Raw genomic sequence first — 26,933 nt, 5'->3', positions numbered from 1 at the left:
CTCGCGGGGCTCCGCAGCGCGGCTGGGATGCTCGGGGCCTTGCGGCCCCTCCCTCCGCCGCGTCGGCTCCTCCCATGCGAGCACGCGGGGCGGAGCTGCGCTTGCTGCAGGAACCTGCCCTGTAAGAGCCGCCTCTCGCCGCTGCTCGGCCCTGAGCCGCACCCGGTGCCGACATGGTCTCCTGGATAATCTCCCGCCTCGTGGTGTGAGTGCGTGCGGCCGGGGCGCGGGGCCCTTCCCCGGTGGTCCCTCGGGGGCCGCGGCGCAGAGCGGGGCTCTGCCGGTGGAGTCAGTGCTGCCCCGTGGGGCCCCACGCCCGGGCAGGGTCGGCTGCGGCCGCAGGCGGGCGGGTTGGCGCGGGCTGCTGCGGCCCAGGGCGGTGCCGCGGTGCTGAGCCCCGCCCGGAGACCGGCATCACGCCGGCACCGGCATCCCGGGGGGAGCGCCCGCCTCTGCGGCCGGGGACGGTGCGGGGCGTCGCAAGGCGCTGAGGGATCTGTTCTTCTTGTAGGCTGATTTTCGGCACCCTCTACCCCGCGTACTCCTCCTACAAGGCCGTGAAGACGAAAAACGTAAAGGAATATGTGAGTACGGGCTCGCTGTGCCGACGCAGCGCCCGCCTCGTCCTTCGCGGCCGCCTCGCAAGCCCCCGGCCTGCCCCCGGGACGATGGCACTCTGGCTCGGCAAGGGGCTCGGGTCAGCCAGGCCGCCCGAGCAGCAGCTCCAGTCGTCTCTGGAAAAGCTGCCAAGGATGGGTGCTTACTGAAATGGGAGGTTTCAACCCGTAAATGTGGGCTGTATTTTCTCAGGAGATGCTGAGTGAGGAAGGCAAAGTGGGGGAAACACTGCAGTCTGGAAGCATATGAAACTCCAGAACAAGCTCTTTCTTGTAACTTTATCCTTACTTTTTGTCATTTACTGCTTTTTCAGTGCTACTTTTGTTTTCTTCCAAAGGGTTGAATAATCCTGCTTGGTTTGTGGCTTCCTATCAACTTTGCTTGCAGTCAGTGTTTTATATTGGTCAAAACCTCATTCTCCTTTCTTTCTGGAACTGTTTCCCTCTCGCTGTCCACACCGTTGCTGCAATTACCATATTTAAAATACCAGAGTTTTTTGTAAGGTAGTGTGTTGCCTTCTTACAGAAGTGATGTTCTAAGTGGATCAGTTGAGACAAGACCTATGATGTGGAAAAGCATGGCATTAATTTTTGGGTTTTGTTTGCATTAATTTTTGGGTTTTGTTTAGCGATTCAATGGTATAGGTTTCCTGAAGTAGTTAGTCTGGATTGCTGCAGCAAAGCAGTTCAAGAAAATGTATTTGAACTGCTAAAACTTACATATTAATTATTTTGCTTTGAGAGGACTGCATCAGAAATAAGCAGTTAGATGCTGGACTGCCATCTGTCTAATTCACTTACATTTGAAGCGCTTCTTCCTTCTCAACACAAGTGGAAAACCAGGAGAAAACAGCAGAAGGGGCAATATATCTGTTCAAACTGTTCTTCATGTGGAAAGTCAGCAGAAAACTTGAATGCTGTACTGCCCATTTTCAAATCTAGCTCTTTTATGTACTACTGCTTGCTCATAGTGCTTAAGAACCAACATTGGTTAGGGTTTGTTGGTAGAGAAAGGTCTTAGAGGTCTATTAGTGCTAAAATGGTGTATTGAAGCTTGACTTGACACAGACAAAGCTACCACAAACAGTTTGTCAGTGGCATCAGAGTACAGTGCAAATTTACTGTTCTATACTACCATGAAAAAAAAAATCAGGATAAATCTTTGAGCAGTTGTGGTGAACTACTTCTAGTAACTCAGATTGTCCTAAAAGCAATTTCTTTCTTTTTACATGTCATCTTCAGCGTTGGTCAAGTCTGTATTTCAGTTATGCTTTTGCATTTGCTGAATTCATTTAGGTTCTTGGTGCAAGTTAGGGAGACTATATATGTACCTGAAGCTGGTCATCATCAGGGTGAGCAGCAAATAACTCCTGACTCCTTTTAGTGAATTGAAAAAAAAAAAAAATGCAGCCTCATTCAACACACAGTTTTGTAAGGTGTTTGTACAATCTGTCATAAGAAAAAAAACAGGGCTTCTTCCCATCTGCTTTCTGCTCTTTAAGCTTTTGGACATCTGCAGGGACTTCTGAAACTAACAGTAGGATCCTTCTAGTTTGTTCAGGAGCCATGCTTCTTTTTTTTCTTTGGCTTTAGAGCATAGGTTGAAGGGTGCCAGAAGGAGACAGAGACAAGAGACCTGTGTCCAATATCAAAGATGTGAACGTGAAGTTTATTTAAACAGTAACAAAAAAATGTTTTCTGTTCTCAGTTTATACTCCCAAGTATTCTGTTAGCAGAGTGAAAAATAAGCACTAAGCTTACACTAAGGCTGCCTACAGTGACCCCTTTTGAGTGACATCTACTAATATACGTAAATACAATAGTTTTCACCAAGAAAAAGCAGACACTGTAAGTTCATTACTTGGTATTTAATCCCATTTAGAGACAAAATGTCAGCCAGAGATCAGTCAGGATCCTTTTTTGAATTCTTTCATCAAGTCCTACCTAATCTCTTGCATAGAAAAGTATCTTCTGAACAGTTGATCATCTTACTATTCACAACCTTTTCCAGATGTTTCATGAAGATGAGCAGCACAGATCTCAACACTGATTCCTGTGGGATTCCACTGGTAACTTTCCTCATTGTGAAAAGTGGCCATTTACTTTTATCCTTTGTTTCCTTTTTTTTAAACCAAATGTTAATCCTCAATAGTCCCTTCATTTTTATCCCTGATAATTTTGTTTCTTTAAGTGTTTGTATAGACCTGTTAGAAACTATTTAGAAACTTCATATACCCTTGCCCTGTAAGGATAGCACTCTAGCTAGCACAGTCTTAGGGAAACCTAAGAGTTCTGCTACACTTGGTGAATTTTTTTTTCTGGAAAAAACCCTTAATCTTCATTTTGTTCCATATATGTAGTTATTTGCTAATTGCTTTTATTACTATTGCCTTCATTTTGCCTAATGCTGAAGTAAGATTTACTGATGCATAGGTTTTCTGAACTCTCTCACTCTTTTGGATCCCTTTTTGCAAACTTAGATTTATCGTTATTCATACACTTCTTCGTACAAGAGCTGATTCATGTTGCTGCACCAAGGACTTAATCATTCTTTTTGAAAACTTGCTTTAGATCAGCTGAACAACACCTAGTCTTGTCCAAACTGATGATACAAGAAAAAAAAAAAAGGCAGGAGAGAGCCATACAAGTTTTTGCTGTTTTCTGTTGTGAAAGAGAGAGTTTGGAGTGAAGTGGAAATAATTTGGATTACTAACCATTATCTTCTAAACCAGTCGCTGTGTTAGAGCAGCTGAAGGCAGATTAATTTTCTTTTATAAGAACCTTGTGGAGGGTCTTTCAAGAGCAAACCACCAAGTTTTCCAACACATGCAAGGTTGAGGAAATACCCGTTTTTATAGTATTTGCTGTAACAAGGATTGTCAACATGTCATTATTATATGAACATAATTGTTCATGTAATTTTAATAGATTGATTAATGTATGGATTTAATAGGTGTCATTTCCTTGATTCAGTTTAGTTCTTTTTTCCCATTCTTGATGACACTAAGAGTGTTAAATTGCTTTTAATTAAAATGTCCTCTTCATTTATTTTCTACTTACATTCTTTTTAAATTCTCAACAGGATAGAAAACTAGCAATTTCCCTTATAATTCAGCTGACTCCTCTTGAGGAGTCAGCTGAATGAATTCTTAGCTTGTAGCTGAGAAACCAGTTATCAGAACAGAAGTGTGCATCTGTGTTTGTTACAGAGGAATTATTTTGTGCCTTGAAAGAAATACTGCCCCAGGTAAGAGTATGAGGAAGTAGAGCGATAGATAAAAGGCATCCAAATGTGTCATAATAATACATACATCTACTCTAAACCTTAAACAAGAAGATGATTAGGTTGATGTGGCATGTTCTTTGCTTTTTTTACCTCTCTCAATGAGCCTTTATTTAAAAAGAATAATTAATTGCTTGTGTGATTTCTGGGAGTAATGATTAAGGCAAAGAATGCTTACTAATGAGTTAGCACAAAATAATATGTTTCTTGGCTTGCTGTTTTTCTTTTTTCCTAAGGAAAAAATGTACATCAGGAAAATAAAGGACTGCAGCTGAAACTTAAACTTTTGCATATGTGCGTGTATATATATTTTTTATAGCATTCACGATATAAGGAAGAGTGTAACTTCTTAAAGTGAATGGATAAATCCTTTTGGATAGGTCATTTGGGACCTTAACGCTGTTGCACCATAATGTTGCTCCAGGGCATGCATTCATCAATGTATCTGTATGTGTTTATTTAGAACACAGTAATCCTACATGTTTTCTCAGACCAAAATGTACCATTTAGTATGTGTCCATTACAGATTATATATGCCTTCTTTTTGAATCTGTCTTAATGTGTGGAGATGAGTAATTTATACTGAGAAGACCTTTTCCCTTTTTTTCTGGGTTCTGATGTATGTCCATTGAGTGACTGCTCTTTTGCAGGTGAAGTGGATGATGTACTGGATTGTGTTTGCCTTTTTCACCACTGCAGAAACACTCACAGACATTATTCTTTCTTGGTGAGTTCCTTAGTGGCACATTGTGGTTTTTTTTGGTTTTTTTGGGTTTTTTTTTTTTGTTATTGCTGTGTTTTGTTTTGGTTTTTTGCCTTTTTTAAGCAGATAGGAGAAGTGTTAGAATGCTGAGGAAATAAACTGTGTCTCCTTTATGAGTTTTCAATCCCTGTGAAGAGTTATCAGGTTTCTAGATACTGTGTGTAGTGGCTGCCATCTTAGCTGTTTCAACTCCTTTGCTTGCAAAGTTAGGATAAATGCACAATATCTGTAAAAGGCACTTCATCCTTTCATAACTTGAAATATTGTTGAGAAGCTGTTAGTGTGGTACAGTTTGAAAAATGATAGTCTAAGAGACACCTTAAAATGGTAGAAGGAAGGGAGCTGTTTTGCTTTTTATGTGGAAGAACAGATCACATGCATTTGGTGCTGTGAGTGGTTTGCATGATGAACTTCACTTTCACTAGGAAGGGTGGGACAGGCTGTAATAGAAGGAAGCAGATTCATACTCCATTCAGTGTTCTGTGTCGTGCTTGGGAATTACAATTCATTGTTACAGGGCTTCACAACTGAACCTTTGAAACAGGGTATCTTCAGTTGCCTTGTTGCTTTAGTATTTGACCTTGGCATACATCTCTGAAACAATGTTAGTCAAGAGTTTCATCTTCTGAAGAGTCATGAGGTACTATACATGCCTTACCAAAGTGCTCAGCAGCTTTGTTTCTATCTGCATAAAATCTGAAAAGCAGACAAAGATCGAAACAGTATAAGCACTTCAGCTTATTCACATAAAGGACTTCTGAAAACTTCAGAAGTTTCTTCCTACTGAGTCAGTAGAGAATTTGCATTTACTTGTTTCAATCTCTGCTGCTGTATATTTACAGACTTTATTAGTTAAGGGTTAGAGAGGACAGGCATACCTTCTGCCTGCTCTTTTTCATTTACACTGGCCTCGCTTTTTTGTCTTGTCTGAGGAGTACCTGTTGGAAGTTTCAGAAACAGCCGTCAGCTTTAGCAGGAATGTGACATTATTGAGGTACATAGTTGAAAATTTTGGAAATTGAGAAGTGAAACTAATGTAATATTAACATCCAGTGGGTGCTGTCTGAAGAAACTTCAAAATTATGAGAGTAGCTATCAGATTGTAATTTGGTGTGTTTGCAGGGCTGAGAGATGCCCTGTTTATGGAGTTTTCATGGCTATGGATGAAAGACTAAATGATACTCGAAGAAGGTATGTCCTAGGATTCTAAAAAGGGTTCTCCTTTTCCGACCTGAATAATTGATTCTCTTGTTTCTGAGCCTTTACCTTGCCTACATTCTTTCTGCCTGTGCTGCTTTCTGCTAGTTATCTCCATATGTCTCTGTGCTGATCTTGATTCCAGTTCTCCATCTTTCTCTCCTTCTTTTTTTTTTTTTTTTCTTTCCTCTTTCTCTCAGGTTTCCCTTTTATTTCGAGCTGAAAATCGCATTTGTGATTTGGCTGCTCTCCCCTTACACCAAGGGCTCCAGTGTCCTCTACAGGAAGTTTGTGCACCCAACGCTTTCCAATAAGGAGAAGGTACTTCCTTGTTGTTGTAAGATACTGACCTGTCTGGGAACTGACTGATTTCTAATTCAGTTATGCCACAATAAAAATTGAAATCAGTGAATCTTGCTTGTGCTGACCTTAGTGAATGTAGAGTGATTGTGTGTCCGACAGTGATGTCATACTGCAGCTTACTGAAGATTGCAGTATAGCCAATAGTTTGCCTAATGCTTAGAAAGCATGTTTGGCTAACCCAGTACATGAGCCATGTCATGAGCCCTTACAGTCACGTGTCAGTAGTTAAGCCTTTTCAATCACAATAGGAGGAGCATGTTTTGTAGCCAGTCTGTTTTTTCACTTTGTTGGTATAAGCAACTGCTTTGTTTCAGTTGTTATAATTTGGAAATAGCATACGGTATTTTAAAGCTGCATTTACATGCTTTCTGTAATTAGCAGAGAAACTCAAGTTACATGATCAATGACATCTGATGATAGTAGCCTTGAAAGAAAGAATATCCAGATGAGCTTTGTGTTTTTAAGGGTGATGATGGGGAAACTTTGATCACGTTTATAAGAGCAACTAAATGCCATGTTCCATGTTGCATTCCTAGGAAATTGATGAATACATTACTCAGGCTTGTGACAAGAGCTACGAAACCATGATGCGAGTTGGCAAGAGAGGGTTAAACCTTGCTGCCAATGCAGCAGTTACTGCAGCTGCAAAGGTAATGCAATGCCTTCTGTAACATTCATTAATTCTTCAGCAGTTTATTTTTGTGTACCGGCAGTTAAGTGCTGTGGGTCTGTTAGGGATACTAGTACTTGTTTGGCAGACATGTACTTTTCCTTCCTTCCAGTTTGCCCTGCAGTTAATCCTATCCTTTGACGTAGAAAAAGTAGAGGGGGAGCGGAGTGGATTTTGCCTTAACCTCTTGCTTGTTGTTTTCCCTTCTCTGTTTTTGTCAGAGTACCCTAGTGGGGGATAGGGCACCTTTGCTCTTCTTCTGAATGAATGATTCCATGTGAGATGATCTTGGTGAGGTGCCTTTCACCCTAATTTTATGTCCTCTTAGGGCCAGGGAGTTCTGTCTGAGAAGCTTCGAAGTTTCAGCATGCAGGATCTCACTATGATTCGAGATGAAGATACTGTGCATATGCGAAGCCGTGATCCACAGCTGCACCCCTCTGGTGCAAGTCTTCTGGAAACTATTGAAGACTCAGGTACAGACCACCTGCTGGGCCATTGTATGAGACCTCTGATGATGAGCCAGGAGAGCTTCCCTGAGCCTTGGGTCGCAGAAAGGAGTACAAGATTGTAAATTATCTGGGAGAAGTTGCATTGTCTTCCCTAGAGCCTTTTCATTTAATGTACATCTCTGTATTTATCCCATAATATTATTCAGGATGGTCTCTCTGTTATGTATGTGTTCCTTGAGGATGGGCCATTTTAAGCCTCATGAGATTCTTTAAAAGCATTTGCTAAAACTTCTGCTCTTGTTCCTTAGCTTCCTGTTACTCCTCAGGAGAGGAGAGCAGTGTGGCACATCGGTCTAATGGAACCCCATCAGATACCAGAACAGACCCATCAGATGAAGATGCAGGAGACAAACTTCCTAAACGTACCCAGAGTCTCAAAACTCCTAAAAAGGTGATGAAAGCTGAAGTGAGTTGTATAGATAATTTCCAGCACTGACATTGATTTGTGAGCTTGGTTGCAAGGCTCTAGCTTTATAGTCTCAGCATTTAGAAGTTGTATATATAAATTTTGTTGGACTGTCTTTTCTAGTTGAATCCTACATCAGAGGACTTGTTGTCTACTTGTCTCTAGCTTTTACATTTTTATCATGCCTGTAAGCCTCCGTCATAAGCCAGAACCCAGCTTTTCTTTCATTTGGGTTTTGTATTGAAGGGTGGAGCATTAGATATTTTTAATGTGTTTTCTAGACAATATCCTCTGTCCTTTCTACTACAGTCAGAATACATAATAGTGACATTTATCCCTGGGACAGCCACTTTCTCTTAATCTAAATGCAGCAGTTGTGTACCCTCTTAGGCCTCCCTTGACTTTTACACATTAGGTATGGGAAATTACACCAGTCCCCACCTACCCCATTCCTGGAATTTTTTTTCAAAGTTTGAGTAACTAATGATTGTTCAGTTGTTTCCTTAAGTTAATGTGATGATCCAAGCTATTTACAGCCATTCATTCAGATGGGACATGAGATGCCTGAGTTCTTATTATTAAAATAAACTATACAGAAAAGTAAATGCAGCTGTGTCCAAGAATCACTTGAGCTTAGCAATTTTTTTTTCAGGTGTTTTCAGTTGTGTTTTATAGAAAATTCTTTTTGAGGTGCTGCTTTCCAGATCTTCATGCTTGCTTGAGTGTTTCTTATGGTTTGATTTGTACATGATAAAATGCTTCTCCCTTTTTATGAAGTTGGGGTCCTATTTGCTTGATTCAACTTGGACTTCTAATGTTATTATTTTTATCTAAGATAAAGAATGCTATTTAACTGACTCATATTGTCAAGCTAGTCAGGCTAAATATGAAACAGTCTGAAGGAAAGTAATTGCTAAGGGCATGATTTTAAGTTGTACTGTTAACTTGGTTTTACAGAGTATGGGCAACCTTTGCATGTGCTTAAGTGCTCCTTGTAAAAAAAAAAAACACAGAATAATTGAGGTTGGAGGGGTTTCTTGAATTCACCTGGTTCAAACCTAATGCTCATGTAGACCCAGTTCCCAGGACCAGGTCCAGGTGGCTTTTGATTTTCTTCAAGAATGGATAGCTGTGTCCAAAGATGCATTTTAATTTAACTAGGACCTTTCTATGGCTTATTTCTGAGTTGACCCCTCTTCTTTCTTGTCTTCTGTATTAGGCAGGAGCAGGGAAACAAGAGGCTTAAATTTTGAGTGGAAGCTTCCTAGTGAGCACTTCTCAAAGTGAAATTGTAAAAAGACAGAAAGAACTCTTCTATGCTGTTTCTTCTGAATACAGAAGTACTGATAAAGCCCTTTGCAGGTGTACTGGCATTTTTGCTCAGATTGTTGGATCTTTGCCTCGGATGGCGGACTTGTAGGAGGTCTTTGAGATCTCTGAAATTGCCAGCCAGGGCTGAATGCATCATGGATTAATAAATTTGCTCTTCTTACCAATATCTAGAAGGAAAGACACCAAAGTAAAGCATGCAAATTAGTTCACGGTGTTTCTACAGCTTTCAGAGAACTGCACTGGTGATGGAAGTTAGGAAGCAGAAAAGTTAGAAGAGTGAAATGTTATGTGAATGTTACCAGTCAGAAATATCTCTGTTTAACCTTTTGTTTGGACAGCTGGCTTTGATTTTACTACTGTACATACCTTGTTTTAGAATGCCTTTTCCTGGTTGCTATTTTATGGATATGTTGAGTGATTTGTTTATTGGCAAAATAAAAAGAATGGTTAAATATCCTTTTGAGACAATAGATGGCATTAATAGGGTCATGTTGTAGTTGTTTTGTCCTGTTTTCACTCTGCATTCATGCATCTTTCTGTTACACATTTAGATGTTAAAATAAACTAGCCTAAGATGCCTCTTTTTATTTCTTCTCAGCTTCCGGTAAGAAGTGTAAAAGCCCGCCCTAAGAAGAAAGCTGCTGGCTCTCTTGCTTCTGGCGAGTCATCCTAAGGCGACCTCCCCCACCGCAGCACCTGTCTCTGTCCTGGGATTTGCCTTTCGCTTTTATGGGGAAACTCTCCAAAGGAAGGGAGCTGAGATTCTTGTACATAACCGATACTGCTTTACAGAGCTCATTCCAAGGCAAGGGGGAGGCTTGGATTCAGAAAGCAGAGTAGAGGATACAAATCCTCAGGAATTTTCTCCTTTTCATCTCTCTGTTGGAGGGAATGCTGATATGTCTGTACATAGCCAGTTGCTTTGGAATTCCCACTGTATAACTCTAGTTGAGAATCTTTGCTGGGAAAACTGACTAGGGTTGGAGACATCCATTGCACAGAAGCTGGAAAAATACTAGGCACTGGAGTTCCACAGGGTGGGTGGCTCTCTAAAATATCTTATCTTGCTCTGTGTATTCTTCTGCAGCTGTGTGTTGTTAAGAAGTGCCCACCATGAGTTGTATTCCTTAAGAATGGACCGTACCTGATATGTCCATCACCTTTGAGAAAGTAACTGAAGTGATGTATGCTGAGTGCTTTTGAACATAAAGGACTGGCTCATGGGGGGGCTAATGCTAGACTCCCACTACTCATACTGGAAGATGAAGAGATTGGTTTTGTATTTGATTTTTTCTGGAAGGTGATAATTTTTTCTGGAAGGGAGATAATAAGAAACTAATTAAGGAAATGTGCTATTACATGCACATTATATGATGGAGTAGGTAGGAGTTACTGTTGAGAAGGAAAGTTTGCCGTCTCTTAAAATTTTGGCTCTTTTTGAAACTGCTTGAATTTTATTTCAGGTCCTAAGCTCACTTTGACTCCTATGAGAGCATAGAATGAGATGAGTCCCATGCCGTAGGTCTCATGCAGGTCATGGCAAGCATACTCGCTTTGCATTTAGTGGTCAAACTCATGTAATTGTGTTGCTTGTCACTTCAGACAAATTCTAGCAGATGTCTGGGGAAAATCTTGTCTCAAAAAAGACATACGTGAGAATTTCATAAGCCCTCACCTCTCAGCTTTAGGAGAGTCAATCCTCAGGACATGAGAACTGAAACAGTTAATTTATTAACAGTTGAGTTCCTTTAACTCCAGAATTTCATTTATGGGGGATAAAAAACAGGCACTAGGGCTCGGTGCTGGTTAATACTGATTAATCTGTCCTCTTCATGTGTCCTGCTGCAACCGTTGCACAGATTTTCTGTCTGACATGTGCCAAGCTTATCAGTGTCCCGAGACTCAAGCAATACTTAACGCTTGGGAAAGAAAACTACAAGGAATGTAGAGTATGTATTGTGGGAGGGAAATTGTAGTGCTGCAGAGAAAATCTGCATAATGCCAAGCCATACTAGTCTCTTGAACATTGTTAAGGAGAGATCCTCTGTACACATGCCAGCTGAGCCAATGAAAATTTATGAGTAGGGTTCTTGTTATCAAGATCTATAGTGAAGGTGCACCATTATAGACATGGGTGGCTGAATGAATACTTGATGGTCTTAATTTTCACTGAAATTAGTTATCAAAGGAACCTGGCTCCTACATACAGGTGTTTGCATCCCATACTTTTGCTGTCACATTTCTGAAATGACACTGAATTATTCACAGAGCCCAATATTTTGCTGTTGACAAGGTATAAAAACACTTCTGCTGCTAATGCTCTATAAGTATCTCTGTCCTAGAGAATAGCCTTTCAAAAGTTTATAAAGTTGAAGATTAGGACTGAATTTTTTTCTTGTTTTCCATTGTCTTGGTGGCAAATTGTTTGCTGTTGAATTGACCGGTTATTTCAGGAAGCAAATTAAGTTTGGTTTACTATTTTTTGTAGTTCTTAAAAATTTAAACTTTACAGTCCGTGTTAGAGACTTGAATCTTGTCAGAAATATTTGTCCAGAATTATCCACAAGGCCTTATCCAGAAGCCAGTTGAAAATCCTTGATTTGGGTCTGTGTTTCATTAAAAAAACCCACTTATTTTGTTCTTTTTTAGTTTATTAGCAAACTTCTTGTCTTACTAGCACATGCAAATGCGTGTCCTGAAGCAGGAATACTTTCTGTTTCCAGAGAAAATTCCTCTCTCCAGAAAACAGATTAAATCTTTCATGGTTATGTGGAAGATCCACTTGTGCGGAATTGCTGTCCTAGACTTTACTGTACTGAGCAAGAGAGAACCATTGTTCTCTATGTACCAAGTATATCTATGACTGTGTTTCTTGATTTTTTTTTATATTAGAATTGTGCATAGCAAATTATTTATGTAAATCATTGTGAGGGACTTGATTTGGAAGCCAAGTCTCCCTTTGTGCTGATTTTCGCACTCTGATAGTCTATGATTACTGGGTTCCCACAGAGCGACTTTCCAGAATCTTCTCTAGAATCCTTTTATTTGTAGTAGCTTTTCTGCTTTGAAGCACAGGAAGAATTTCTGAAGATTCAGTTCAGGTATTTGGATTTATCTTTGTCTTCCTGAGCTGGGGCCTGTGCTAAGTAGCTTTTACATTGATGCTTGATGTCATTAGCTTGGGTAAATATGGTTCAGTTTTACTCTGACTTTTGTTTATACAGGGGAATTGGCTTTTGATTGCAAGAGGGAGTCTGCAGTAGAGTCAGGGACTATCTAATATGTGATATGAAGCTGATGCTGTCAAGCAGCACAACTTACCCAGAGCAAGACCAATGTCTTAGCATGAATACTGTTTTCTTCTTCTAGTACAAATGCCACTGCTAGATTGTGCTTTGCTTGATCAAAGCCACTGCAGATCTACCACCACCCATGTGACCTCTTAGTGAGTTTCTAGATAAAGTTCTGCATTGGATGCACTGTCTTGCATAGAAATTCTCTTGTTAATGAGAATGCTGAATGTGCCGTTTTGATAAAATGCTTTTATCAGCTGCTGTTCGGTGTTTTCAGCAGGAAATGCTGGAATGTAGTTTCTCTTCAGTATCATATGTGGGCTTCATCATGCAATTAAGCAAATATTTAAATTTTCACCTAGCAGTAGAACCCTGTTGTGTTTGGTAAATGTTTAGAGCCTTTTCCTAATATACTTGGCCATAGAGAGAAGTGCAGTAACAGAAAATGAACATGAGGGCTGAAGAGGGTGGTATGTGTATGTCAAACTTCGTGTGCCTAAAAGTTATCCTAAAATACCTGTATCATGACATACAAAGTTGAAGCCATGACTGCCTTTTGAAAAGAAATGTTTTACTTTCATGCTTTGTAGTAGTACAAGTCAGTGTTCTACTGTTGGAAAAGAAAATTCTGAAATTTGGTTTCCTGTGTGAGAAACTTAATGATTTGTTGCATAAACGGGAAAAATATTCTCTTGTTTGGCAGTAATCCTCCATAATGGGTAAGAAATGTGAAAATACAGGGAAGACAGCTGTCAGGTTTTAAACCTTTACACTTTACCTAAGCATCATTGTTACCTAGTTTTTTAAAATTGAGTTTGTGGTTCTCCAGTTTTACATTTATGGGACTGATTTCCTTTAGACTAGAATGATTTCCTTGGTAGTTCGGGCATATATATAGAGAGGGGTGCTGGTGTTCTTAAAATTGCAAAGCTTGTTCTGGGGAGCTTTCACCTTCTCTCATTTTAGTGAATTTATTTCTATTCATTGTGTTTTTCAGTGCAAAGCTTTCTTTTATACATCCCTGTTAGGAGTATGACTCCCTCACAATATACTTCCTTGGAAAGCAAGATTTCTAGAGAATCACAACTTTCCAGAAATGGCTATTTATTCTGTGCCGTCTTAATCAGCAGGAAATTTGGTGCCTTAGGAAAAAAGTAAGATATCGATGGAGAACTCTGCTGGTTCTCTGATCTACACATACCATTGTATTAAGGTAGCTCACAAACTTAACTGTTAAGTGTCATTGTGTGTTTGAGAGCAGCTGTTGAATTGAGCTAATGTTTCCTTTCTGTTTTCCAAAGTTGCATATAATGCCGGAAAGTGTGGATTGTTCCCTAAGAGAGAAATCTGAGGAAAAAAAAAGTTGTATTCTAATGGGGACACTGTATTGTCACATTCCTGCTTGCTGGAGAGATGCTGAATCACATCTCTATGTAACTGGTTTGTACTATAGCTTTTCTTGGTTTAGCTACTAGGAGTTTGTAATGTGCTGTCTGGCTGAAGCATCTTGTGGTGCTGGTTTGTGAGTTATCTTGCAAAGTCAGAGATGTGAAAAACCAGGAAAGCACTGCAAAATTACACAAGCTTCTAGAACCATAGAGGCGTCAGAGTTGGAAGGGGCCTCTGGGGGTCATCTTCTTCAATATCGCAACTCAGTCAGGACCAGTTCTAGTGTGCTATTTCTTGTCTGGAGTCTGCTGAGTTTAATGTTTAAGAGCTGATAACATATGCAGAAATGCATATGCTGTATGGGAATGTGCTTTAGTCTTACTGAGGAGAAATATTTCCTGGTCACTTTTCATCTGGAATTTGGCTCAGTTGCAAGACACTATAAACATAACTCATTCTTATGTTCTTATAGGTATTGTTAAAAAGCCTAGAGGCCTCAAAAAAGATCTTGAGGTATGCAGAGTAAATTGTGAAAATAGTTGGTTTTAACAGTAAATGGAGACAATAACTGCATGGCAGCTAAGAACCTGTCCTGTGAGATAGATAGCATTAGAGTAGAAAATGAGCTGTGTATGGTACAGAGTTGTCCAGTAAATGCTGCTAACTTTCTGAGCCTCAAGCAACACTTAAACTGTACATTCTACAGATGAGAGGTTGATTTATTTTTTGAGCCAGATTCCTCGCTTGGAGTCAGTCTCTGTCTCCCTCCCTCCCTCCCCGCTTTGCTTCCCCCCGCCCCCCTCATCCCTTTCAGACTGGACTTGAGCTACATACACTGAGATTCTTCAAACTTTCATCCCTTCAGAACAATAAAGATTTACCTCAGCAGGCAACTGATCTGAAGGGAGGACCAGATGAATATCAAGTATCTCTCATCACTTGTGTAGATGTGTTATGCTGGAGAAGCACTAGCAGGAAGCTTCAGGGGATACATTTGCCTGGGAAATTCTACCCTCTGCCCCCTGCCAAAGCCTTCATTTCTGGGTGAACCAAATGCTGGACTTAGTTACTCTCATATATACACAGTTATCTGTAGAATCCCACAATTCAATGTAAGAATTTCCAGTGCTCTATTTCTGATGATTACAGGAGTTAAACTAATACGAAGTGAAAAGAAGCAGTGGCAAATCGGTAGGGTTTTTGGGTTTGTTTTTTTTTTGCAACTTTGCAGATAAATTTAGGTCATTGCTATTTATATGCCTAAAATCTTTGCCTAAAGGTCCTTGCAAGCTGTTACTTTCTTACTCTCTTTCTGAGCTCCTGTTCTGTGAACTGGTTGTGGTTTTTATGTTTACTCTTCCTAAGCAAGGTCTGTCTTCCATTTTCCTGACTGTGGAGACTTGAAATATACTATAGTAGAGCTGTAATTTAGCCTTTTTTTGTTATTCAAACCAATGACCTAGATTGATACATGTAACTGGTACAAGGCCTAAGGCTAGATTCGCAGGTGGAATGTAAGCAACTATTGCAAATAGCATAGTTTGACATATTTCCCTTTTCTTGCAGTGGATCCTGGCTAAAATGTACTTACTGCAGATCCTTTGGATAAGGGCATTCTGTCAGGATTTGACCAAATAATGTTAGAAGTAACATTTATGGGAATAATGCAAAAATAAGTGAACACTAAAGGAGTAAAAGCTCAAGTCTTCTGTAATATATAACTGTCTGAGACTACTTAAAACACTAAAGCGTTTCTGGCAGCAGTGGAAATGCATTGCTATACTGGCTTAAAGAGGTATGGCATTCAGTCATGGTCTTTGTAGTAGGTTTGGGAGTAAAGTTGTCTGGATGGCAAGCATATAAAGTTTTACATACCAGGGAACTAAGTTTTTATCACAAGTAATGCTTAGTAACTTACCAAAAAGCAAGAAGTCAAAAAATTTGACTAAAATTATAGAATGGAAAGAAATTTTCCTGATCGTCAAACCTTGCATCGAATTGTAAACTTCCTGTATTCATGTTGCTGCCTTATTTGGGAAAGCACTGCATTAATGAACTCCTTATTTTTGACTCCTCTCTTACTTTATTTCTGAAATGAATATCAAATTGGAGATGCTTGGGTTTGACTCAGCAGTTTAACGTCCATGTGCCCGTTAGCACGGTGCTGACCTAGAGGCAGTACGGCACTGGGAGGGTTGTGAATTATATTTTGTCCACTAGAGGGCATAAGCAGAGAGCAGAGACGCGTCTCGTTTATTCATTTATGAACGTTGAACAGCAATATTTCCTAGGTATGACTGAAGGTCCTCCTTGGAGGTGAGGGGGAAAACAAGTTGGGGCTCTAATGGAGAACTATGAAATAATACTGCTGCTAACATCTGACTGAAAAGGCTATTCTGGGCATTCTAATTGAGCCACTATCCTGTGAGGCTTGCTGAGACAATACTGTTACGGAATAACTGTCCTCACTTTTGTTGTTGTTGTTGTACATTCAAACCATTTTCTAGTTGTAGGAAGCAGCTCTGAAAATGGCAATATTTGTGATTCCCCCCACCTCCCCACAGCCCTCTTTCCCCCTGCCGGCTTTTGCAATTAACCAATTTGTGTGTGTTGCTCTACCTTATACTCTGAATTTTAGTAGTATTTTCTGGTGAGGATATTTTCTTTCAGTTGAATCTTTTTTCTGTGGAAAGAGAAGCCATTTTAATCTAAAAATACAGATGTATCTAATGTTACTATGGTAATTTGTAACCATGGCAACAGAGAGTTAGCATTCTGAAGAACAGACAGATTTGGTTGGATTTTTGGTTGTGTTTTTTATTTTTTAAAGTCAATGACCTAATTCATGGTGCACATATTTCACAAAATGAATTTGACTTTTCATATTTGTTAACCATGCGGGATAATAGGGGTCCAAGGGATTTTGATATTTTTACAAGGAAAAGCTGATGTTAGAACATAATGTAACAACGTTTGAGAAATGTTTCCATTGTTGAAAAATTCTTTTATTTGCAACAGCACAGATGGAGATTTGCAGACTGAAGGAGGATCCAAGACATACCAGGAGGTTTCTGTAGGAAAGGGAAATATAATCTAGAATAGTCCTGGGGATTCTTCAATGTCAGACTTCGGGGGAAGAAACGAGAAGAATAAAATATATTGAATATGATTCTATTTTACCATCATATGATCAGTATTAGGTAAACCAACACAGTGCTTTTGGGCAGGTGCTAAATTTCAAGTACGAGTTGTGGATTGCCCTGACATTCCCCATCCTAAGAGCATGTAGTGCATTCTACAAAACATTAGTAATGAATCAAACAGTTATTAGAAATTAACTTATTATTGAGGGTGGTAGGAATGGGCTTTTGTGGCTATGCTTTGTATGTAGTGTATTTATCTCTGCCAGTATAGAGCTAACAAAGGTTCTCTACTGTCAACACTCAATGTTGGTTTCATAGGAAGTGTACTGATATAAGTTTAGCCAAAACCAAACCACAGGTTTTTTTCCAAGCTTTTCCTTTTTTATAGGCTCTGTTGGGGAAACTAGCAACTGAATGGAAAATATAACATTGCTGCTATCGCTTGCTTATTTGGGGCAATGAATATATTGAATTAAATAAAATTAAGCACCATTTAATAGCTTAGTTTTTGTAAAAGCCAGCTGTTATGACCATTTTGTATTTACCACAAGAATACGGTAACTGATGCATGCAGCCATTGTAGTGCAGGAAGGCTGTTACCTCTGAAAAGGGAAAGCAGAGAAAAGGCCAACACAAATGGAATTGGTTCAGATAGTGCAGTCTCCTGTCTCTGATACTGCTTAGTCTGTTTGATGACCAGAGGGTAGTTTGGAATTAAACACACATTGAAAAATGCCTCATCATGATACTGTCACGTTTTTACCCATGTGCTGAAGCACAATGGTGTTAAATGACTGGGTTAATGAAGTTTTCCTAAGAGGAGAAGGAGTTAGAATTCTGTCACTAATTTTTGTACTCTTTAAGTTTGGTCACTTGCTACACTATAATGACTTAAATGTACAAGACCTAAGTCTTGTGTTGTTCTTTCTTTAATACCCAGACTCTTCTTAGGTATCTTTTAACATTCTGTTTTTTGAAGTGCCTATTTTAAAGGCCCCACTGCTTATCTTCCATTTCTATCCAGAATATAATACAAAAGGTTTTATCAATGCAGATGTGCTCTCATTCCACAGGGTGGCAACTAGTCCTTATTTCTCTTCTCAATTGTTTTGACATTTCCACTAGAAGTGGCTTTCCTGGCTAAATTCCCTAAGTCAGGGTCATACACATGGGAAGACAGCCCTTCTGTTGGGGTTAAAGAGTATTTGGAAAAGCTCATTTTACTATATTTATTCAGGCTGTATCAAGTTGCTGAAGATGGGACCAAAAAGGCATAATCTAAGGACAAAATTAAGAACACTACTTCTTACTACTGTCTCATGTGGGTCTCTCTGGTAAGTGGTACTCCCAGGGACAATTGATCACAGGTCTATGATGGCACCTCTAAAGAAAAAGTTGCTGTGATAAGGTTTAGTTATTGATGTGGGTGGGGGGAGAAAGGTTCTGGAGGTTATTTATTCACTTTTTATTTCCAGTTTATTTTGACAGCTAAATGTCTCAGATACTTTGAATTTATATCTACATGTGTCATCAGAATAGGCTTGTAGATTTATTAGTTGAAGGTAGGGCTTTTTGTTCTTTGTTAGTGAGTTTACATACCTTTCTCCCCGCTCATGTCCCAATAGCAAGAAATTGGTGCCTGTGGATATTATTTTTTAAAATGCTGTTTTGTTATCTTTTCAAATTTTGCTCCTAAATCATTTTAGTTTATCTTCATGTCTTATGTGTTTAGTCTTCTGCCTTTCCCCCTCTTCATTGTTGAATGAATAAATATATGAAAATGAACACAGAGTCCTGCTATTTCTGCTATAAGGCAAATTTTGGGAATCTGGCTTGTCCTGGCATTATACAGGAACATAAATGTTCCTCACTCTCAGGTTGTGTCCGCTTCCCAGCTGTTAACTGAGTACTTGGATTCATATCACAAGTGTATTTGTTAGGTGGCCTTTTTGTTCCTGCAGAATAAAATACTGTTGCTGTTAAGCATCTAGGAGACCTACCTGAACTGTAATTGTAAATAACTTTTGGGGAGGACAGAGGTTGGAAAGCATTCATATGTGCAAAGTTAGAGAATGGTGAATATCTTTTTCTCGGTCCATGTGCAGAAGTACAAATGTTTAATCTGTACTACGTAGTTCTATACCTAGGCATGAAATATTAGAATGGTCAAGAAATAATAATTGTCTTGCAGAGCGGGTAGCAAGAACTCAGCTTGCTTACTAGAAAACCCGTGATACATACAACAAGCAGAGAGTATGTGAAATTAAAAGGTAAAAATGGGCTGTGAGAGGAATTTTCTGTAGCTATCAGTAACGGTTGGTCTTCCACAGACCCAGCTGGCAGGTAAAGTGGGTAGTTGGGAGCTAGCAGTTGTAGTGGCTGGGATAAGAGAGGAAGTCAGCTAGCAGTGTTCTAGTGGCATCTCTATACTTGGTATTTTGGATAACATAAGTTCTGAGGCTGATGAACTGTGGTCTCTAGCTGGAACTTCATAACAGTAGTAATGGACTGAGTTGAGTCTCTGTTTTGGATTGAGTCGAAATCCTTTTTGGCTTTGAAATTCAGGTTAGCTTTTTTTTTCCTCCCCAAAGTAGACTTTCGTGTAGGTGGAGCCTTTCTCTTTTTACTGCTATGCTGTCAGTTTTTCCTGCCAATGAAATGAATCAAAGAGTTATAGATTGGATATAGTTGGAAGGACCCGTAAAGATCACCTAGCTTAATCCCTACTGCCATCCTTCCAACTCTGTGGATGTCCTCATGAAGGCAGCAGATTTTCTTCTGTTTCAGCCAGCTCAGATTGGCCATTCCTAAACTCAGAAACCTGAAATGTTTGTATAGTAAATAGAAAGTGTGTGACTATATTTCTGGGCATATGCAAAAATGATGTGGTTATTTTCCTCTTTGTATATATCTATGACATTTCATATCCCCACTTGGTTCCAACAGCAGTTGACCTGTGCAGAATGATTACAGGAGCAGTTATTGAGCTGCACTGGGTTTGGACTCTGAGTTTGTCTGTTTATTAGAATCATTGGCAGCTGTTGAGGATAAGCCTCCTCTTCTCCTGGGCTAGAAGGCTCCAGTGGAAATGACCACTGAATTTGTGAGTTGCTAGCCCTAAACAGTTTTTACCTTATATTTCGTGAAGATCTGATAAGCAAGGATCACTTTTCGTCAAATTGACCTCACAGAAATCTTAATTGTATCCTCCTTTAGTTTGAATATTACTATGCCCCTTAAAATTTTAGCATAAGCATAGTTTGTTTTTCTAACTGCAGAAAAAAAAAAAAAGAATTAAACATGGGACATATATTTTCCACTGCTTTTGAAAATGCAGCTTCTGCTTTCTAATGAGTTACCTATACACTGTGCAGTAAAATTTTCATCCTTCCCCTTGTAATTGCACACAAAGTCATTATGTTTAGTTTTACTCAACGGATTGGTAAAATGAAGCTGTTTGAGAAGGGAGGAGGGCTGAACTTTTGTAGAAATTCCAAACAGCTCTGCACTGAATCATCAGTCCCAAGAGCACAGACATTCCACAGAAATGTCAGACAGTCCTTCTGGCATATTAATGAGGAAGCAGCAATGGGTTTTCAGTCATGCTTATTTTAAAGTTCTTGCTCAGCTTCCAATAAAAATTCTTAGCATTCAATAATAGAACAGTTTAAGCAAATCCAAATTCAGGATAAGGATACAGTCCAGATTTGGGCTATTTCAGTCATGAAATAGTGGGGGGAACCTTGCCTCTAGTGATGTGTTTGTGTGTTACTACAATCACACTCCTTTCCTCAGCTTTTACAACCAAGACAAAGAAAATCCTGTAAGTCTACAACTATTCTAACTACTATGAGACTTCTCCTATTGGAAGATTGTGAATTTTAGCTTACTGTATAGTTATGCACTGGTTTATCTTTCAATACTTGGAAGTAAATTTTGCCTTCAAATTTTCTTTGAAGTAAGATTTGTGCTTTAGTTTGAAATTTTTGTCACAGATCAACCTTGAGAAATAAAAGGAACAAAATATATATTCAGGAACAATAACTTACTGAAGAGGTAGAATGGGAGATTAGGTAGTTAGTGTGTTGGTGATTTTTTTTTTTTTTTTTTTTTTTTTTTTTTTTTTGTCAAAGGATTTTTTTTTAAATTGAATGCAATGCAAAAAAAACTCCCATTCAGGTATCACTGAAGTTGAATGTCTAGAAATAATAGGAAGTGCAAATGGGAATGTTAACAGAGTGAGTTCAATATAGGCAAATTGTGTTTCCTTTTATTTAACAAGTACAAGAGGTGGTGTTGTCAAAGTCTTGTATTCTATGAAAATCAATTCCTTGGGCTTCCTTAATCTGGGAATAAGAAAAAGTGAATTGACCTGTTTTCGTTGCAAGAGCTGAAGGTTTGTCTCCAAGACATGAGTCTGTAACACCATAATTGCTAGCTTGTGGGATTAGTTGTTGCGACATGTCTGAAATTAATGTTTTTATTAAATTTCAGTTCACGTATTTGATTTGTTTCATAGCATACATGGTAACTGAAAATACTGTGATAAAACAAAAACAAAATCCAAGACAACAGAAACTACTGCTCTTCCCTCCCTTCTCTATTCACCTGCAAAATCCAAAAATTCTAGAAGCAACATTACCTGGTCTGAGCTACAGACATGGTCCAGCGTGCATGTAGTACCCTATGGATGCATTGCTGGATATTTGTACTCTATGTAATGCAGCATTATATAGAACTGTTACTGTGATTAACCACAGATGGATTTCTCAGTCTTGGTAGTGAGTAACAATACAACAAAACATGTAATTTGTAAGTTCAGCTAGAAGGGGAAATTATTTCCTTTAAGAATACTGGTGTCCTTGTACTTCAGCAGTCTTCCACTGGTCTATGGTATTTCTTCATCCTCTTAACTATTTATCTAGTATGTCCTGAGTTACCACCAAGTAAGTTCAAAATACTACTTTCACTTTTCCCCTGCCAGCATTTGCCATTCAGAGAAAACAGTGGTGTTTAGCTATGTCCACAAATCCAAAATAGTGCTGTAACAAGCATATGCAGTGTTTGCAGCACTTGGAGTTAACAGTTTGAGACCAATTGCTTATAAACTGTCAGTGTTGGAGATGTAACAGAGCAATACAACATAACTTCTTTGATCTAATCCAAAGACTTTATGCTTAGTCTATGATAACATCCTCGCCATCTTTCCTGTGATAACATTCCTTCAGTGGTCACATTTGTGGGAGAGTCAGTGTGTCATCAATGGAAACGAAAGATGGAGGACAATTGTGTGAAGGATACCAGTTAACATAAGAAATTGGCCTTTCCTGACTCACATATAAAATACAGAAAACTCTAAACAAAACTTGTCCCCTGGGTACAGGTCACTAAACATCAGTTCAAACTGGCATTTAATGAGCTCAGGCTCCTCAGATAATAGTGAGATCCTTTGCTGATATGATGATGTAGTTGTCATGGTTACAAAAGGACCAGGTGCTAAATACAAAGTATCAGAAAGATGAAAATGGAGAAAATCAGTGTCCTAACAGAAAACATTGCAGAGCAGATAAGATGATTTGGAGATCGGGAAAAAATAAAGGGAATGGTGGCAGCAACTAGGGAATTCAACAGCAGATTAGAGGAAAGAAAGTTCAAAGGTAGATAATCAGAGACATTTGATTCAGAAGCAGACCTGGAGGGAACTTGACATGCTTGTGTTTGTAATCAATGAAGAGTCTTCAAAGAGGAGTCTGGAAACAATATTCCCTAGCAAAAGTCTCTTTTGGCTTATTCTCTTTGAAGCTTTGCACGGTATACATTAATAACGTATTGTGGAAGACAAAGTTATGTTCTGATACTGAAGTATGGACAGTGAATTTTTCCCACAAGATAATACAGCTACTGGCATAGGTGAAACATAGAGGTAACTATGTGATGTTGGACATGAGATTTGCATAGAGCATTCCTGACTCTGCCCTCTCCTGTTGTTCATGTTTTTGGCAAGTTCCATCTGAAAGATGTAGATCTCAAAGATGCAGCTGTAGATGTAGCTCTGTGTTCTCTGCCCTGGTTTTGAGGCAGTAAATATTTAGATGCCCTTTTTTTTTTCTTTTTTTTTTTAAGTTGGTGAAAGCTAAATGTACCTTTTGTTCTGATGAAAAGAATAGCTAAGATGTTCATGTGAGCTTTATAGCAGGATGTGAGTTAATATCACACTGATTCCCTGAGCAAGTGGGTTGGGATCTTCAATTAATTCGTGCAGCAGGATGGGAAATCAAGTTTCCATGGATACTGAGCCAGCAGCAGCACTGACACTCACAGCAACTGCAAGCTTAGTTTCCTTAAAGCTTGCTTCCTAAGGAGGATTTGCCCCCTTGCCCCTGGCCCCCCTGCTCTCTATTCTGTATTTGAAAATAAAAAAATTGAAGACAGATGGACAGTTGAGGAATGCTTAGAGACAAAAATACTGTCCCCTTACCTAGAAAATTGTGTACAAGAAATGCAAGTGACTTGCATAATTTAAAGTACAAGTTGGAAAATCCTGGAAGTCAGCCCAGCATGAAAGCAGCAGTTAACAAAAAGTAACAGAGATAAAGCTGTAATCGTGTGCAAACATATTTCATGAAGGCACAGCAATTCTTTTATTGGCACAATATCACAACAGATTAGTTTGAATCAAAAAAACAGTGAAAAATTAAACATTGAAAGGTATGCTGAGGCTGAATATAAAATAATTCATACCAGCCTCTGCTAATAAAGGAAGCAAAACAAGTCCAAGGATTTGTCTCAGGTAATTTTTAGCTTTGAATTAGCATTTTGCACTCCATGTCCTTGCAATAGGATTCTTCTTACTGGAAGAATCCTTTCAGGCAGACCCAGTGCATCACACATGTTTATTCACTAGACAATCAGAGCCAAAACTGTTAAATTTTCAAATAAAATTGTGACTGATCCAGTGGCACTGTCTTATTACATTTCTGGGCTTTCACTAGGAACATTAAGAGAAGTGTTACAAATTTATTAGAATACAGCCATTTTGGAAAGACATTTCAAATACTGGTCTATAGTAGCAAATTCTTTGGACATTCAAATCATGTTGCCCAGAAAAAAACCCAGATGTCCAGCTACATGACCTAAACAGATCTTGAATCTCAATAGTAAAACTGTAACACCTTTAATGTAATTCCTACATACCTAATGTTTCTGAATACATTCAGAAAAATAAAATTGAGCACAGGAGTTTGGAAAACTCGTAAAAACAGGCAATTTCCTCGCTCAGTGCACAGGTTGTAAGTCATCCACGGCCTCTCCAGTAATTCCCTGAAGCCAGCAAGCCTCACCAGAACAGTGCAATGTTGCAAAACAGTCTTTATTACTATAACTTACGTGCAGCTCAAGATAGTTACACTGCTCTGTCTGCAGCTCTTAAAGCAGGTCTCATTTTATCTTATACAAATTGATAAATTAGAATTACATTGATAAAAATGAAGGTAGCTGAAAACAAAAATAGGGTTAGATTTTTTCCATCTGTGATTTCAGATTTTGACAAAAAACCAAATTTGTCTGAATGATGCACTTCAATATCTGTAAAGGAATATTGGGCCTAACATACAGAGTGTATGAATTAAATTCTCTAGGAATCGGGCACCTCCTGATCTTGAAAAGGAATAGAATAAAAAGAGGACAAGGAAGATGTGATGTCAGTAAGACGTTCAGAAGCCAAAAGAAACTGCAGTGTTTGTAGAAAAAGTCAAGGTCTGTTACTCAGCCCTTTCTAAAAGAGCTCCAAACTGTGACATGCCGATGAAAATCAGACTAGTTGAAATCATTATGTATGGGACATCACAAAACCTGCAGCGGGTATCTCTTAAAAAAGAAAAAGCTCCAAAACACATTTTCAAAATAGAAGTTTGGCCTGGTGCACTGAAAACTAGTATGATATCTCTCCACAAAAAGTACCAAAGAACAGATGTGTAGTAGCTGTCATTGAGTAATAGCAGCTCCAGATAAGCAGGAACTATCCTCCAAAGCCTGGAGGCATTGTGTTGCTACAGCCTATCACTGATTTTAAGGTGGAAATGCATTGGGTGTGGGAGGCACTGCAGTGTTACTGGCAAGGCACGGTCCTAAATATAGCAACTCGGTTAACAAAAGTACACATGGCAAAAGTCTAAATATTTTTAAAAAGCGGGCAGACAGAGGCCTGCCGTGTGCCAACTTGAATATAAATCACAAAGGCGGTAGAGGCTAGCGGTTTATGCAGCTGCCTTCCCACAGCAAAAGAAGGCCGCCTGGCACACACAGAAGCGCTGTGTGGCCCGGCCAGGCTCGGCGCCAGGATTTCCGTGGGGAAGAGCCAGCTCTGCAACCGACCTCGAGTGGCGCTGCGGGACGTGCCCGGAGGCGGGCGGTACCTCTGGCGAGTGGGGCTAGACCAGAAGAGGAACCAAGTCGCCTGCCTTTACGCTCCATCTCTGCGGCACAGGGAGCGCCGTCCCCGGCAGATCATGGAGCCGTAGACAGCGGGCAGCCGGCCGTTCCGGCAAGTCCCGCGCTGCACCCGACGATGGGACGACCGTGCGCCGCGGAGCTTCGGGCGCAGCCACCGGCATCGGGCCCGCCTAGCGCGGGGCCGCAGGCGGCAGCTCCGGCCCCGCCCCCGGAGCCCCGCGCACTGCGGGGAAGCCCTCGCCGCGATGGCCGCGCACGCGCACTGCGGCCTCACTGCGTCGCCGGAGCTGCCTGGCCCGGCGCCAGGGGAGCCCCGCGCGCCGGCAGCGGGGCTGCCCGGGCGGGGCGGGGCGGCGGCCGCGGCGAGCCGCTATTTATAGCGCGGGAGGCTCCCCCGGCCCGGGCAGTGCTCTTCCGCGGCTCCTCGGCGTGCGGGGTGCGTCGAGCAGACGGCCGAGGGTTCCATGCGAAGTCGGTGCAGGGCGCAGCCAGCGCTTGGCAGGGAGGGCACGAAAGAGCTGTAACCGCGTCAGGGGACAATCCTAAGGCCGCGAGAGCAGAGTCCCGAGCGCGGTCACTTTTCATCGCGCTGAAGTCAGTGCTGGCTGCGGCCATGTAGTACCTGGGGCTCTCTGTTTATTAGTGCCCTGTTCTCAGCTACATGAAGGAGGCGCACGGAGCCGGGATCCATCCCGGTCTGGTGCTACGGGCTGACCTCCGCCGCTCTCGTCGGGAGCGGGCGGAGCAGGGCGATCCCGGCAGGCCGTTAGAATCCCGGAGATTCCTCTTTTCCGGGAGCGGGCAGTTCCTGCCTTGGGCGCGCTGCCAGCACCCAGAAAACGCCACATCGAGGCTGCCGCGGGAGCTGCCGTGAGCCCGTGGCGCCTCCGCGGAGACAGAGCGAAGGCGAGTAGTGCGAGCTGAGCAAACGGGGTGGGGGCGAAGGGGAGCTCTGCCCCCGAAAACACGGCGGCGACGCCAGGTTCTGCCGGGTGCTCCCCGAGGCTCCTGTGCCCACCCGCCCGGGCAGCAGCCTCGCTCTTCCGCGGCCCGGGGCTTCCGCGCGCTCCTGTTGCCAGGGGGAGGGCGCGCGCCCGTCTGGAGACGGGCTCTGCGCCCCCCCAACCCGGGGCCGGAATCGCCATATAAGGAGCGGGAAGCCTCCGCCGGAATCGAGACTTATAAGGTTGTTTCCTAATATGGAAAGTACGGTGGGGGCTTCCGGCGGGCTGGCGAGGGCCGGCGGGGGCCGGGGACCCCGTCTCCCGGGACCGGCGACGCTGCGGCAGTGCTGCGGCGGTGCTGCCCATGGCGGGGGTCAGACATGCACCGGGCGTGGGGCCCTCAGCCCGGTGCGGGCGGGTCCCCCCGGCCCGGCTTTCCCCGGTGCCAGGCTCTGACGCCAGGAGGGGTCCTCCGGCCCGCATCCATATTAGGGCTTCCTGCTTTCCATATATGGCCATGTACGTCAGGGCTGGGGCGGGCTGCGGCCGGTGAGATCCGATATATAGAGG

General features: G+C 41.1%; 1 protein-coding gene across 3 annotated transcripts; it reads left to right on the top strand.

Annotated features, from left to right (window-relative positions):
• Positions 1-63: 63 nt before the first annotated feature.
• On the top strand, positions 64-18,753 carry REEP2 (receptor accessory protein 2). 3 transcript variants are annotated; one of them, XM_077786635.1, is made up of 8 exons: positions 64-205; positions 512-584; positions 4,551-4,627; positions 6,061-6,181; positions 6,760-6,873; positions 7,222-7,369; positions 7,654-7,811; positions 9,742-18,753. In XM_077786635.1, exons 1-8 carry the CDS (start codon positions 174-176, stop codon positions 9,814-9,816), a joined length of 798 nt encoding a protein of 265 aa, XP_077642761.1. In that variant the 5' UTR covers positions 64-173; the 3' UTR covers positions 9,817-18,753. The 3 variants fall into 3 exon arrangements, with proteins under 3 accessions (XP_077642761.1, XP_021398748.1, XP_077642762.1); XM_021543073.3 differs by having other exon boundaries at positions 65-205; positions 7,654-7,796; XM_077786636.1 differs by lacking the exons at positions 64-205; positions 512-584 and adding an exon at positions 591-890.
• The last annotated feature ends 8,180 nt before the right edge of the window (positions 18,754-26,933 follow it).

The sequence above is a fragment of the Lonchura striata genome, chromosome 15, assembly GCF_046129695.1.
Source record: "Lonchura striata isolate bLonStr1 chromosome 15, bLonStr1.mat, whole genome shotgun sequence".
Taxonomy (NCBI): domain Eukaryota; kingdom Metazoa; phylum Chordata; class Aves; order Passeriformes; family Estrildidae; genus Lonchura; species Lonchura striata.
This window is presented reverse-complemented; position numbering and strand designations above follow the sequence as displayed.